Raw genomic sequence first — 15,322 nt, forward strand, 5'->3', positions numbered from 1 at the left:
TCAGTGAGAAGTATAGTGCCGCACGGCTGGTGTCAGTGAGATAAATAATGCCTTAACGTTGGCGTCAGTTGGAAAAATAGTGCTTCGTCTTTGGCGTCAGTGGGAAAAATAGTGCCTCACCATTGATGTCAGTGAGAGCAATAGTGTCCCATTGTTGGGGTCATAAGGATGAATAGTGCTCTATCGTTGTTGTCAGTGAGAGGAATAGCATGCCATTGTTGGTGTCAGTGGAAGGAATAGTGCTCCATTATTGGTGTCAGTGGAAGGCATAGTGCCCCAATGTTGGTGTCAGTGGTAAAATAATGCCCCATCGTTTGTGATAGAGAAAGTAATAGTGCTCCATTTGTGTCAGTGGGAGATGCGGTGTTCTATTGGTGTCAATGGGAGGAATAGTGCTCTTTTGTTGGCATCAGTGGGAGGAAAAGTGCCTCATTGCTGGTATCAGAGGGAAGAATAGTGATGTATTTGTGTCATTGGGAGGAACAGTGCTATACTGGTGTCAGTTGTAGAACAATGCCCAATTGTTAGTGTCAATGGGAGGAAACATGCCCCATTGTTGGTATCATTGGTGGGAATAGTGCCCCATTGTTGGTGTTAGTGGGAGGAATAGTGCCCCATCGTTGGTGTCAATGGGAGGAAAAGTCCCCCATCGTTTGTGTCAATGGGAAGAAAAGTGCTGGTGCTTGGTGTTATTGGTGGTACTAGTGCTCCATTGTTGGTGTTAGTGGGAGGAATAGTGCTCTCTTGGTGCCAGTGGGAAAACTCTATTGTTGGTATCAATGTGAGGCACAATGCCCCAACATTGGTGTCAAAGGGAGGAATAGCGCCCCATCATTGGAGTAAGTGGGAGAACTAGAAAAGCTCAACTTGGTATACGATGAGAAGGCCTTCTTATTGCACCCTTCAGTCTACAACCAGAGTTCCTGAAAGATCCCAAGTGAAAGGAGATACTTTGTAGTAAAGGAAATATTATGTCAAAAAGCACACAGAACTTAAGTTGAATGAATGAATAACTTGTATAGCGCTACATATGCAAAATAAATTGCCTCAGGGGGCTTTTGCCACCAGTGTCCATCTGGGTTTTCAGAAGAGATGGGTCTTGAGCTTCTTCCTGAAGGCCAGATAGTTTTCTTCCAAGCGGATGTCCGCGGGTAGAGCATTCCATAGCTGTGGTCCTTGGACTGCGAACCTTTGTTAGCCTTTTAATAACGTTCATTTATAAGTTAGATTCTACAATTTGAATAAGCATTCCTCGCTTGCTTCTGACCCCTTTCATCATAGTAACATGGAATGTCCTTACTCCCCACAAATAGCCAAGATTTAATATTACTAAATAGAGCTTTTCCATTCAAACATAATGGAACTCGGTTTATGGAGTTAGGCTTGGGAAGTGGCTGCCTATGATATACATGACTTTCTGCTGAGTCTCTATACAGGTGGAACAAAAGTGGTCAGTATCCTCTCCTCCCTACAGGTTTACATAACATGTACGTGCATGTGTGTTTATGAAAGGGTCCAAGGCATGTGAGTGGCCTTAAGACATGATATGACAAATCACTTCTTCAATTGTTATGACTTGCCAAATGTCATTTTATTCTACATTATCCTGCAATTTAGATTTAGTAGCTATGCAACAGATAAGCAGCTTCGGGTTAATACCTGGGGGAAGAGATGAAAATGATCCTGAAAAACATCAGAGAAGAGTTTACAAAACTGTATAGCCAAAGGGCTGTATAGTTTTCCTCTGTCAGAACCGCATGACGCTAGATTTAACTGTGTCAGGAAAAATTAATGCTTTCTAGGTATGTGTACTGTCACAGATGAAAGCCATGGCAACACCCTACTATGCAAAAAGTCAGCAGGTAGAGTTTAGCTAGAAGGAAAATTGTGTACATGAATGTTCCGGGTCAGTAGAACATCCTGAGACATCATTTTAAACATCAAAAAGGAACCTTCAAGAGTCACAGAGTTCTATGTATCTGCAAGTACTATCTCGTATTTTGTATTTAAAACCCAACAGCACCTCTTCTGGCAAACCTGCATATCATTAAAGTATAACTATAGCAAAATCAAAAATGAACACACACTATATATATATATATATATATATATATATATATATATATATATATATGATACAAACAAACAATAAAACAGCAGTTTTTGTTTGTTTTTCAGAGTCACCTCTGTAATAACTGCCGATTCTGTCAGCAGATCCCTCAATTTTTATCACTTTCTTTAACTGGATGACCAATTTTAAAGCGGAGTTCGCACCCTATTATCGGCAATGGAACTGTTCAAATGGGTGCGACTCTGACTTGGAGGCGCCGCACTGATTTGAAAAACAGGTTCCTGTACTATTTTTTGCAAATGTCAATGGAATTGCACTGAATTTTTATGTGATGTGTGTGGGTTACTCTAATCGATGACACAAAATCAACTTTCGATATTTAGAAATGTCATCAAAATAATTAAGAAGCAAAGCATATAAAAACTGTACTATAACAAGTAGCATACACAGTGTATAACATGCAGTGTATAATTTAAAATGAGATACCTTAAGGCCACATCCAAGGATTTCATTCCATAATACTTCCTGTTAGCCTCCAAGGCTTTCTCAAGAAATCGTAGAGACAAGTCACATTCAAATACAGCTTGTAGAACTACACCAATATTGCTCTGTTAAGATGAGAAGATAGGAAACAGTGAACAATGTGGAAATCAGTAGAAGTCAGTTCTGTTGGTTTCATTGCACTGATAAAGCAATGACATCATTGCTTTACTGCATTGTTCCTATGTACGATGAGGATTCCTGTGACCTACTCTTGCGCTCAAGATTGCAGCATGGCTCCAATCAAGCATGGTAGGAGCAGTACCCTCTGTACATTTTTACTGCAGGATTGTCCTGATAAAATCTCTCTCTTTAATCAAAACTAGAAAACATTCACATATAGTAACTCAAAGTGAAGTACAGGCTGTGAAATCTGAAAATAATGTAAATGCTAAAAACTGTTTGCTTGACTGTTTCCAGCTTCCTTCTTAAAGGACAGCTCCAAGTAAAGCACAGACATAGGCCATAAAAATAGCTGGTTACCTGTATATGCATCCTATTTTGGGATATACTGTCTTGCAGAAAAGTTACTAGTCCATAAAAGCCCACTATAAACACAAAAGGGTTATTTACGAAAGGCAAATCCACTTTGCACTACAAGTGCAAACTAGAAGTGCAAAGTGCACTTGAAATTGCACTGAAAGTGCACTTGGAAGTGCAGTCACTGTAGATCCGAGGGGGACATGCAAGGAAAATAAAAAACAGCATTTTAGCATTTTGCACATGATTGGATGATAAGATCAGCAGAGCTTCCACTCATTTCAGATCTACCCCTCAGATCTACAGCGACTACACTTCCAAGTGCACTTTCGGTGCAATTTCAAGTGCACTTTGCACTTGTAGTGCAAAATGGATTTGCCTTTCGTAAATAACCCCCATAGACCTGCCTCTGAATGTGTACTTTGTGGTCACTGCTAAGCAGATTGTATTGTTCAATCAGTGAAAAATACAGATGTATTTATTGCTTACAAAAGCAAATGATCAGTTTCACCTCAATACACTGCATTTCTCAGCTCACATTAAAAAAATAAAAAATAAAAATCACATGATAATTGTTGCTGTGACTGGAATCACTCTTTGATTACCTTCTGTGATCAAGGTTAAACCTCCATAAAAATAATGAATTTTAATTGTGGAATGTACATTTTTTTGCACCCAGCAGACTGTTAGCTAATCATTTACACATTTTTAAATGGGTGCTTTACATCTTTCTAAAATTGTTTAATATGTATACAGCAGCCCTTTTCAACTGTTTAACCTCTGAGGAACCCTTGAAATAATTTTAAAATCTAATTCATCAGGGGTTAGTAAGAATATGCCCCTTAACATTGGTGGTCAGTGAGAAGAGTACTCCTCCACCCCCCTCCCATCTCCTCCTCACCCCACATACACACATTACTGTGATGGTAAGATTGCTACCTTTACAGATAGCTAAAAAGATCATTGTTGTCATGCTTCTGACTGCCAAGTGGAGTTGGCCGTGAAACCATACAAGCACCATCAGGTGGTACACCGTTCAACCAGCCACAAACCAAGGAATCCCTAGCAACTCTTCTGGGGGAACCCTAGTTGAGAATGATTTGCGGTATTGAGGGTCCCTTACTGCTCTCCAGCTCTTGTGTGGGAGTGCGTTTACCAGTCAATTGTGTAACCAGTTTTTGGAAAGTGAGGTAGGTAAAGTGGCAGAGCCTTCTGTGTCCTGCAGTGCTCGAACAAAATAGTAAAATTAAACAGCTCATGTGGGGCACATGACTTTGCACACCTCAAAGTTTTCAAGGTACGCTGGTACTAAGCAGGGATGTGGTATAGTGTCCCTTCTAAATTATGATTCCATAATCAGAAGGGTCCAATTACAGAAAACAACAATGAAGGCCAGATATTATTTTTATGAATGCAGTGGATGATGGAAGCATAGTTAAAAGCAGCGTAGTCTGGGTCAACCAATAAAAAATAGGGAAGATTTGTTTGCAACAATTTCATGGTGAACTGCATTTTGACAAACACATTGCTGATTTATGTTTGTTCCATACCTTTGCAAAATGAAAAAGGAACTGTATGCCTAAACCACAAATTATTTAACGTAAAAAGAGGCACACTAACATTCATAAATGTGTTTAAAAAATTAAGTCATATTTGTAAAAAATAGCACATTTAGCACATTTTCTTCTTATAAATCCAACTATAATTTATGTTTATTGTCTATTAATACAATCTCTCAATAACTCTCAACTGCTATAAAAAAGGTTTGTGTGATCAAAAGTCACCCACATGGATTAGTCATTAAATTGTTTGCATTCCATCCAGGTACCTCCACGTCCCCTACAATTTAATATAAAAAAAATAATAATAATCATGCTTAGAAAGCCAGTACTTACATCTAGTGTAGCCATGGTAGGATGATCTTCACCAGCTAAGACCAACATTAGGTATCGAGCACGATATAACAGCTTCAGAGACACTGGTAGCTGTCCACTAGCAAAACAGAAATGTGAGAGAAGGACCTGTTGGAAGATACATTAGGATACGATTAAAATGATTGACAGAACATAATAGAGGGCGTGTCTTGAAAGTACTGGCCTTTTTTTTTTTTTTTTTTTTTTTTTAATGGGACCTCCCTGTTCAATTGAAGGAAGGAGAAGTATCATGCTAGTAGATGTTTTAGTGTGAGACCCTGGAGCAAAAAGTCTAAAGATCAGAGGTGCTATTGAACCCCTATGTGATCAAAGCTTTCAAATTCTGCTCCAAGGTCTCATTCTGATAACAGGCAGCGTGAGACTACGCCCAGAGGCAATCTCTCATACTGACAACCTCTATATCATGCCCAAAGCAATGTATATTACCAAATGGGAAAAACACACTTGGTGCAGAAAGATGAGGGTGGCAGTACGGGTGCTCTCAGTGGGCAGGGGAAGGTGATTTGGTGAGACTTTGTCACCCCTTAGGCAGGACTTTAAATTAACAGTAAAGCCAATTTCTTAAATAAGATGCTTATAGCATAACTTAAATGCATTTGCCATTCTTTTTGAAAATATGTTAACTGTGCCCCAGCCACATTGGCAAAGGTCAGGTACGTGAGCACCCTCTGTGCCTGCTGGGACCTATGAAGTCTTGCTGTAGTCTCCACTTCATGCATGCTCCCATTTAGAACTACAAATATATGTGGAACCATTCCAAACCGTACACACACAGGTAGAGAGAGCAAGAGGGATACTGAGTCAAAACCACGCTTCTCCAACTCCACAGCAGTGATTGACGGCGACTCCCAAATCAGTATGACTTTGGCTATGTGTCCTTCATGTTCTGCCCGGGAATGCACAAACTAGAGATCCCATAGGTAGTGATGGGCACAAGGGGCACCCACATACCTAAGTCAGACAGCTCAGCTGGGGCACAGTTAACAGAGCAAGAACAGTGGAAATGTTTTTAAAAAGAATAGCAAGAATATGTATGTCATACTATAGGCAACGCATAAAAAAATGACTTTAATGTCAATTTAATTTTAACTGTTGAAAATGGCTAACAGATTTGCCTTTAGTGCAGTCAGACCCCAAGAAATATAAAAAGCTAGGGGGTAACTCAAAACACCTACGATCCAAAACTAAAATGTCAGAAAATAACACTTTTTGGGGTTTAACCACTTAATTTAACCAGATAGAACTTTAAAATTGCATTAAATTGGCACCCGGTGACATTTTAAATGCATCTTATATAAGCTGCATCAGCAATTTATGGTGAGTGCTTATGCTGGAAACGCTGGCTGTCAGTGACAACTGTAGTCCAGTACTAAGCTCAGCTTATTAACCCCTGGCCATTCTGTAGCACAATGTAAACACAATATTTACACGCTATTGTTAGAGGGGAAATCACGTGATTCCACCTTGGCATCACTGGGTTTTCAGCATGTTGCTTGGCCATTCTGAAGAATACAGCTCCTCCAGTCCTTCTGAAGAACACCGCTTCTCCAGTCCTTCTGAAGAACACAGCTTTTCCAGTCAAATAACACTATCACTCTAACTGCTGTCCAAACAACCCTGCCCAACCTTATTTTAATGGTACGATACTAATTAAAACACAGAGATTGTCAGTACGTCACACTAAAAAGTTGTAAAAAGAAAAAGCCTGTCAAAAATTGGAAGGCAAGCTATGACTTTGTCCTTTACTTCTGCATTATGTTATGTAACAATCATTGAACAAGGAGGAAGGTAAGTATTTTACCAAGTAGGCTACACTCCAGGTGGTATTAACTAAGGACAGCTGTAATAAAGTTGTCCTTTAAATCTGCCTAAATCAAAAAATTGTATAGCCTATAGCACATAAAACACCTACATAATCTTGGATGGCGTTTGTGCTGTCATATCCCAGTGTTCTCTCCGTCATTATCACCGCTTTCTGCTGATCATCCAGAGCCTGGTCATAAAAAGAACACATTTAGTAAACCTTGCAGTTATATGTAGTACTACTAGTTTATGTCAGAGTGAGTTATTCATGGCTACACTTTTAACAGTTGGTTGCCGTGTCGTACATTTTATTGTTTACATGCCAGCAATATTAAAACACATACAAACAGCTAATATTTCAACCTGTATCAAACATGAGATGATTAACATAGTAACAAACTACAGATGTTTCCTCTAAATTATTTGCACTTTTAGAAGACTTGATGCTTTCACATAAAAACTGGTAAGTGGTCTTTTATGAAATACACCCAAATTGTGGTCCTCATTTATCAAAGTGTTTAAATTAAAATCGATCTGTGTTGCCTTATGGTAGTGGTCTCAAACTGGTGGCCCTCCAGCTGTTGAGAAACTACAAGTCCCATCATGCCTCTGCCTGTGGGAGCCATGCAATGTGTCATGGGACTTGTAGTTTCGCAACAGCTGGAGAGCCGCCAGTTTGAGACCCCTGCCTTATGGCAACTTGTGATGGAAATTAAAAATTTATTTGGTCACTGTGATCACATTACCGATAGCTCTTACTTCAAACTAAAACTAGCAGAGTAGATTTTCTACTCTTTTACACACCAGAACAAAAGCCCCCCTCCCAAAATGCTACCAGGTTTGAAGAGGACATAAACCCTGGTTTTATTTCCTTCCTCTGCCCCTGCAAAGTAAAAGTATAATGTGCAAGTATGCATAGCACATTAGCACATTATGGGACACTTACCTGCAAATGCTCACCTGCTGCAGGCCCCATCCATCTTCGCCGCTCTTTCTTCTGCTGCCGCGGACTCCGGTTCTGTGACTAGCCGAAGTAACGCGATGCATGCACACGGGACCTGTCAATCATGGCACTCGCTCGTGAAGAAACAGCACGAAGTGTCATTTCTTCAGAGCGCATGCGCAGATGACATCATCGGCGCAAAACACAGTAAATATCTCCTAAATGGCGCAGGTTTAGGAGATATTTACAGTATCTATAGGTAAGCCTTATTCTATGCTTAGCTATAGGTACAACTTCCACAGAGAGCTTTATAACCTCTTTAAGCCTTTGTACGTCTCTTCTGCTAGCAATATTTTCTGAGGGCCTGTTCACATACAAATGTGCTTTAAAATGCATAAAAATGCTTGAAAACTGGATGTGCATTGCCTTCCATTGACAGGCGTTGACGTGCATTTTTATGCGCATCGACATACATTTTAATGCCTGCCGATGTGCGCTGACAAGTGTGCGTTTTGATTGCTATGCATATTTCAAGGTTATTTCCTCCGACATCACATCCTTTTCTTGTTTGTGGTGTGAGAGAAGGAGTGAGGGAGAAAAATAAAGAGAGAAAAGCATTGTTGTTTTGCAGAGGCATTGGTAAACAGGATATCTAGCATAACAACCCTAATCGCTGAGACTGCGATAGCTATATTGAAAGGGAGGAGGCAGATAAGGAGATTGGGGCAAACCAAATGGCACTAATTGATTGCATCCATCGCTCACACAACATGACAGTAAAGCGCAGTTTTGGACCTTATACCAGGAGTTATGATGTCACTCATCTATTGCTATAAACACTGCTATTGAGACACTGCATACTCAATACTTCCATCCTAAGATAGCTGTAAGAGACAAAGTAATAAAAAAGCTTTATTTTATTATTAATTCTGTGTCCTTGTGGTGACCTGCATTCTTCCAGTGTGGAAAAAAGCAGGTCACTGCAGTACATGTGAAAAAGACCTAAAGAGCCGTACACACGGGATGAACGTCGGGCGAGATTCGGCCCATGTGTACTGCAGCCGGTCCAACAGAAGCTGGCTTCTTTCGAAGGGGTATGATCAAAAAACGTCTGCCGTCAGCCATTGAGAGCGCCGTCCAGAGTGTTCTAGTGGGGGGGGGAGACACAATAGAACAGCAGGGGAGATTGATGTACTAACAGCGTATTGTTAGTACAGCAGCTCCAACCTGAGCTGCCTGTTTTTTGGGGTTTTTTTTCGTTTAGCCCGCTGGGTCGGGGGGGGGGGGGGGGGGGGAACTAGCAGCGTTTACTAGGCTTATGAGTGCACTGAGATCCATACCTGTGTAAAGACTGTGGAAGTGTGATCTCTAGTGGCAATCTTTTCAAGGGCAATCTATAATCACTTACATTTCACTTACATAATCACTGTTAAAATTTGATAGAAAATTCAACACACACAGCAATTATAACCTGAAAGACACTCTAAGCCCTCGCTGTACACAAAACTTAAATAAAAAAAGCATGTGGCTTGAGTTGGGATTTTAAGAAGAATACAAGTTTTTATCAGACAATATACAATCTTTGGTTATTGCATAAGGTCGGACTTGTAATTTTAACTACTGGGTTTTAATGTATGCCTGCACTTTAGCTATTAAATGTGACTGAATTGGTTTTTCATATTTATCTTAGTAGTTAATAAAACGTTTTATATGTAAAAGTTAAGTTATAAGTTATATCTGTTGGTCTTTTAATCAAAAAGACAAATACAAGTCATATTATATACATTTATTTAAATGGCATAAAAAGTGCAACAGTGAAAAAAAAGAAAATCACAAAAGTGTGTGCATCTAAATATTGGAAAAAATAAAGTGCCAAAGTGCATAACATATCATAAACACGAAAAATAAGAATAAAAGTTCAAGTAATCAAGTGTCCAAACAAAGACACTTGATTGCTTGAACTTTTATTTCTATATTACATAGCTATACCTGCAAAAGGGGCCAGCCTGAAGTGATCTAGCAGGACTGAATTTTCTGACGAAAGTTCCACTACAGCTTTAATGTAGAAGGGTGGCTAATTAAAAGATAACCATACCAGGACTTTGGCTTTTAAAATGCTTTCTACAAAATAAGTCATAATTCTCACCTCTGCTATATCTCCTAAAAGAAACTTGATTCGGGCAAGCAGACGCAGACACACAACAATCTCGGGATGTACAGCGCCATACACACTGTTGAACTGGGCCAGAGCTTCATTTAGCAAACCGACACCTTCCCTTAGGCTACCTGTAAAACAAACAGGGCAACGAGTTAATTCAGAAAGTTTGATTATAAACCTGGAAAATGTTAATACAAGGCATATTAGGTATTTGCTAAATGAGATGGAAGAAATTAACCAGACAAGCAAAACAGCCAAAGTGCCATACACATGGGCTGAATGTCAGGCAGCATTGCCTGTGTCAATAGAAACTGGACGAGATTCGGCTCATGTGTACTGCAGCCAGTCCAACATAAGACGGCTTCAGTCGAAGGGGCGTGACCGAAAAAGGTTCATGATCAGCGCTCTCCGCCATTGAGAGCGCCGACCAGAGTGTTCTAGCAAGCGGGGGGGGGGGGGGGGGGAATCCCCCTGTCAGAACACAATAGAACAGCAGGGGAGATTTCTGTACTAACATCGGATTGTTAGTACATAAGCTCCAACCTGAGCTGCCTGTTTTTTTTTCTTTCTGTTCAGCCCGCTGGGTCAAAAAATAAAAATAAACTAGCCGCGTGTACTAGGCTTATGAGTGCACCGAGATCCATACCTGTGTAAAGACTGTGGAAGTGTGATCTCTAGTGGCAAACTTTTCAAGGGCAAATGTCTCTATAATCAATTACATTTCACTTACATAATCAATGTTAAAATTTGATAGAAAATGCAACACGCACAGCAATTATAACCTGAAAGACATTCTAAGCCCCCACTTCATTGATGGTCACATGACCGCTCTCCTCCCGCTCCGCCTCCTCCTTGATTGTAGCTTTTGATTGAAAGAGGAGAGCGGTCATGTGACCATCAATGAAACAGCAGAGGAGAGTCACATGACCGGGTCCACGAGACAGCGGCATCAATTGAGGCACACAGAAGCCCCCATCCACAATGAGCGTGACACAGGAAGAGTGGCATACTAGAAAGGGCTGTCAGCAACACCTTCTCAACCCCTGAAGGTATGCTGGCAGCACTGTCCCAGGAGGCTTTATAATGAAAGGAGTCCTTGTACAGTGCAGGGGAAGGAGTCCTTTTACTGTGCAGGGGTGCTGTGCAGGGGGTCCGTGTGCTGTACAGGGGGCTGTGGAAAGTTTTTTTTTCTGAAACTTCCCTCTTAAAATCAGGGTGCGTGTTAAACGCCAATAAATACATCATTTATGCTAAGCACTATGAAATGTGCGCAGCTAAAACAGTATGTGACAAATGTCTCCCAGCTGTGCTCCTGTGTAGTCACCCTGTCACATAAGCCCCTGGTTTAGACTACAAGCAGCCATGCCAACACACATTATGTAGCCATGCTTAACCATTGACACAGTCAGAAAATTGTTAGAGAGCAGACTGCAAGTAGGAAGGCAGTGACTGGAAGAGGTTGGATGAGGTCAGTAGCCCCAAGATGCAAAAAAAACTATGAAAAAAAACATAAAAGCAAAATTTTCTTAAAATAAAAAATATGACAATTGTTTTACACTTCTTTAGCAAACTAAAGTTTATCCAATTACGGTTCAGATCTACTTTAAGTGTTTAGGTAGTTACTGAAACTTGTAAGCAGAAATAAATTCCCATAAGTAGAGATGTAAAATTAATTTTTTCCCTGGAAGTTTTAGGAAAATGAAAAAAAAAAAAATAGTGTGGAGTAATTTTACAAATTGAAGGTAATTTTCTTACACTAGGAAAGTGAAACACAGTGTAAATAAAAGTATTATGGTTGAAATAAAGGTACAGCTTATGCAGTAAGTTATTGCTTTTTAAAATTGTATTTTTTATTACAAATGGAATAACAAAAGAAGTAGTAAGAAAGGAGTAAGAACATTTCACCTATACATAAAAACAGATGACCACCCTTTTTCCCTCATAATAATGGAAAAGCTTCCTCCCAGTATTCATTTTCAGTTATGATCTAGAAGCATATAATTATTTTACAAGAGTTTGATCAATGTTCTCCTGATTTTCATGTGTAATTGTATCTAAAAATGAAGGTATGGTGTATTTTTGAGAGGCCGCGGTTTGTAACACTTCCTTACTTGAAGATGCTGCTAGTGAAGAAACACTTTGTGATGACCCAGAAGCAGCAGAAAGAGCAGTTCTGGAATGAGAACTCTGAAGGCAAAAGCTACTTGCACTTTCATTATGATCCTTCATTCCATAAAGTATTTTTGAATGTCTTTGTGGCACCTCTGGCATGCCAGGATGTGTCGTGTCATCCTTGTAGCATTTGGAGAAGAATATTTCTTCTCACAATATTTGCAAATTGCAGATTTGCTCTCATCAGAAATTGCAAATGTTTCAAAACTGTAGATGTTGGTCTCACCATTTTACTGAGAGGAGGAGAAAAAAAAAAAATTTACTGACCAGACTATAGGTAAACATTATGGTGTGATGGCAGAGAACATTAATGGGAATCATTTAAAGGTAATAAAGATAAACAAATTTGTTAGTTTATCTTTAAAGCCTGAGAGGACAGAAACTATCATCCACTGTATCCTGGCAATCACCCAAATGTAGGAGGTACAAGATGGAGCCCACAAGCAAACTTGTGATTGCAGTGCATATCTCTCTTGTTTGACAACTGCATTGAGAAGTACAGTGTTCCCTGAATTGTATTCCAGGATTTTCTTGTCTTCAGCTGAGAGAACTTATTTAATTAAAGCGGTTCTTCACCCTAAAGGGGAAGTTCCGCTAATCTGATCCCTCCCCCCCTCTGGTGCCACAATCGGCACCTTTCAGGGGGGAGGGGGGTGCAGTTACCTGGATAATCCAGGTATCTGCACCCACTTCTGGGCAGACCGCCCCAGATGCCCCCCCCCCCCCCCCGTTGTGTTCTGGGAAACTCACAGTTCCCAGGACACAGCGGGGACCAGAAGAGACGCGTAGCGCGACTCGCGCATGCGCAGTAGGGAACCGGGCAGTGAAGCCACAATGCTTCACTTCCCAATTCCCTGACAGAGGATGGCGGCGGGGGCAGCAGCGAGACGAGCGATCGCTCGTCATCTGCCGCTGACATCGCTGGACCCTGGGACAGGTAAGTGTGATTTTATTAAAAGTCAGCAGCTGCAATATTAGTAGCTGCTGGCTTTTAATATTTTTTTTTAGGTGCAGAACCACTTTAAGGTCTTCATGTTGAATACCATGCCATAGATACTATATATTACTTATCATTGTAAAAGAACATGTTCCATACTTATTTTTATTTTTTTTCTCCCAATTTTTCCAGGAAAAAAAAACGTGAAAAAAAACCTTTACCAATATCCATTTTCTACAAATCTTTGTTCAAAAATATTTATTTTTAAACTACAAAAGTCTGCCAACTACAAGAAAAATCATAATGAAAAGCAAGTTTATGTTTAGCAAAAATGTCTTACCCTGCTGGATGCTAATCTGGGCCTTTCGAAACAGCTCATTTGCCTCCTTGGCCTTAATGTTGATATGTTTGACTACGGGGAACATATTTAGTATATCCTCTTCTGTAAAAGCTGGCTTATGACGGCTTTCAAAGTTATATTCCCGGAGAAGAACCTAAGAAAGAAATACAGTACACAGATTGTTTCTAAAAGTCTATTTGGGGCACTTGTAGCAAAGGGGAAGACGAGACTTTACACCACCAGTTGGTAGGTTTTTAATGCCATATAGAGCTCTGAGTCAATAATCATCCTAATCAATGTAGCTCCACAAGGACAAAATCGGACTCCATGGGAAAACACAATAGACTAGTTTAATTGTTTCCCCTGACATTTTCCTAAATGAGAACCACTGCTTTTTTTTTTAGAAGAAGAATCGATCACAGCACGCATTTTTTTCTTCAGACGGTCACAGGTGTGAATTTTTGACTTACAACATATTCATATATGCTACATATTGCTAAAATAGCACCAAAGTACAAACACTGACAACTACCAGCTTCTATATGAATTAAATAGCAATCCTACTTTATAGATTAATCATAGACTTGAAATGAACTTACTACAGTGGAGGGGAACGCATATAGAAAACAATTTGTCTTCGAATAACATTACTCTGAGCATATGTCAGAAAGCTGCCACATCTGCAGATTGAACCCTGCAGACAGTAACATGACATTCCTTGTACACGTTGAGACAGTACCTGGACTCCAGTCTTTATGCAGAACTCCCGGAGCAGCGTCACTTTCTGCAGGCTAAGCTTCTCAACCAAGTGCTCCATAGAAATGCTAAATGCAGAATAAAGGGATAGATTAGAGACAAATATATGATTTAGGCTGGGTTCACACTATTGCAAAATGGATGCGGGTCTCCCCACATCCAATTCACATAACAGGAGATTGTGACCGGCTCTAAATGGAGCCGATGCACACATCTCCGGAGCGGCTCCGGTGCCAATTGCACAGGAGCCTGTGCATCTTTTGGTCCCTTTCAGGTCTGAATTCAGGCAAATTTTTGGGCTGAAATTGGACCTGAAATGTTGAATGGAGATGCACAGGACCCCCTGCTGAGAGCTGCTCCATGCTCTAGTGTGAACTCAGCCTTGAGGAAACTATAATAACATACAGTTCATAAGTGTTAATTAACACATCTCTCAGACTGTATTAATAGTTGTTTTATAACAGATAAAGCTTTTACAAGCATGGAATTAGGATAATACAAGTTATTAAGGCGTTTACTGCTCATATAAGAAGTGTGTATGTTTGTGTGCATGTGTTGGGACATGAGGCATTAGTCATCATGCTGTATAATTGTTTGAATAAATATGTGATTGGACACATGGGTATTTATCTCCTGTCCCCCGTTCATGTTGTACCAAGAAATAGGGAGGAAACAGGTTTAGAGGACAGGGTAAAGTCAGAGAAAGGGAGGTTCTCTAACAATTCCCCATGCCTTCGCTTCAGTCTGGCAGTGGAGACTCTTGACCAATATTCCTGACACATTTTTGTCAATAAAATTGGGAAAAGACACAATGTGAACCATATTATTTATATCCAAACAGCAAAAAGTGAATATTTATATCATTATAAGTAAATAGCCAAATAGGTTCAGGCGCACTTAAAAATAAACACGTATATACACTCACATTCTCAAATTCTCATTGAGTTACTGTATTTATCGGCATATAACACGCCCCTTTCTCCCCTGAAAATCAGCGGGAAATTGTATGTGCGTGTTATACGCCGATTCCTGCTGTCTCTGAGTGGAAGGAGGGATGGTTGCCACCGGATTACACAGAGCGACGATCTCCTGTGTACCCGGCAATCAGTCACGCACAGCCCTGCCAGGATTGGACCACTGTTCTGTCTATCACAGGAGCTGGGCTGTGTGTGACTGATCGCCGGGTAC

General features: G+C 40.2%; 1 protein-coding gene across 1 annotated transcript in view; it reads right to left on the reverse strand.

Annotated features, from left to right (window-relative positions):
• LOC143940217 (clustered mitochondria protein homolog) overlaps positions 1-15,322 on the reverse strand; it is a 106,052-nt gene that overhangs the window by 18,765 nt on the left and 71,965 nt on the right. The window contains exons 17-22 of the mRNA XM_077461377.1: positions 14,118-14,202; positions 13,379-13,532; positions 9,918-10,057; positions 6,938-7,018; positions 4,987-5,112; positions 2,558-2,679 (exon numbers count right to left, since the gene is read on the reverse strand). Of these exons, the coding sequence (XP_077317503.1) occupies positions 2,558-2,679; positions 4,987-5,112; positions 6,938-7,018; positions 9,918-10,057; positions 13,379-13,532; positions 14,118-14,202 (708 nt within the window). The remainder of the gene's footprint in view (positions 1-2,557; positions 2,680-4,986; positions 5,113-6,937; positions 7,019-9,917; positions 10,058-13,378; positions 13,533-14,117; positions 14,203-15,322) is intronic.

The sequence above is a fragment of the Lithobates pipiens genome, unplaced genomic scaffold (assembly GCF_037356315.1).
Source record: "Lithobates pipiens isolate NorthernLeopardFrog02 unplaced genomic scaffold, aLitPip1_a1.2 Scaffold_3, whole genome shotgun sequence".
Lineage (NCBI taxonomy): Eukaryota > Metazoa > Chordata > Amphibia > Anura > Ranidae > Lithobates > Lithobates pipiens.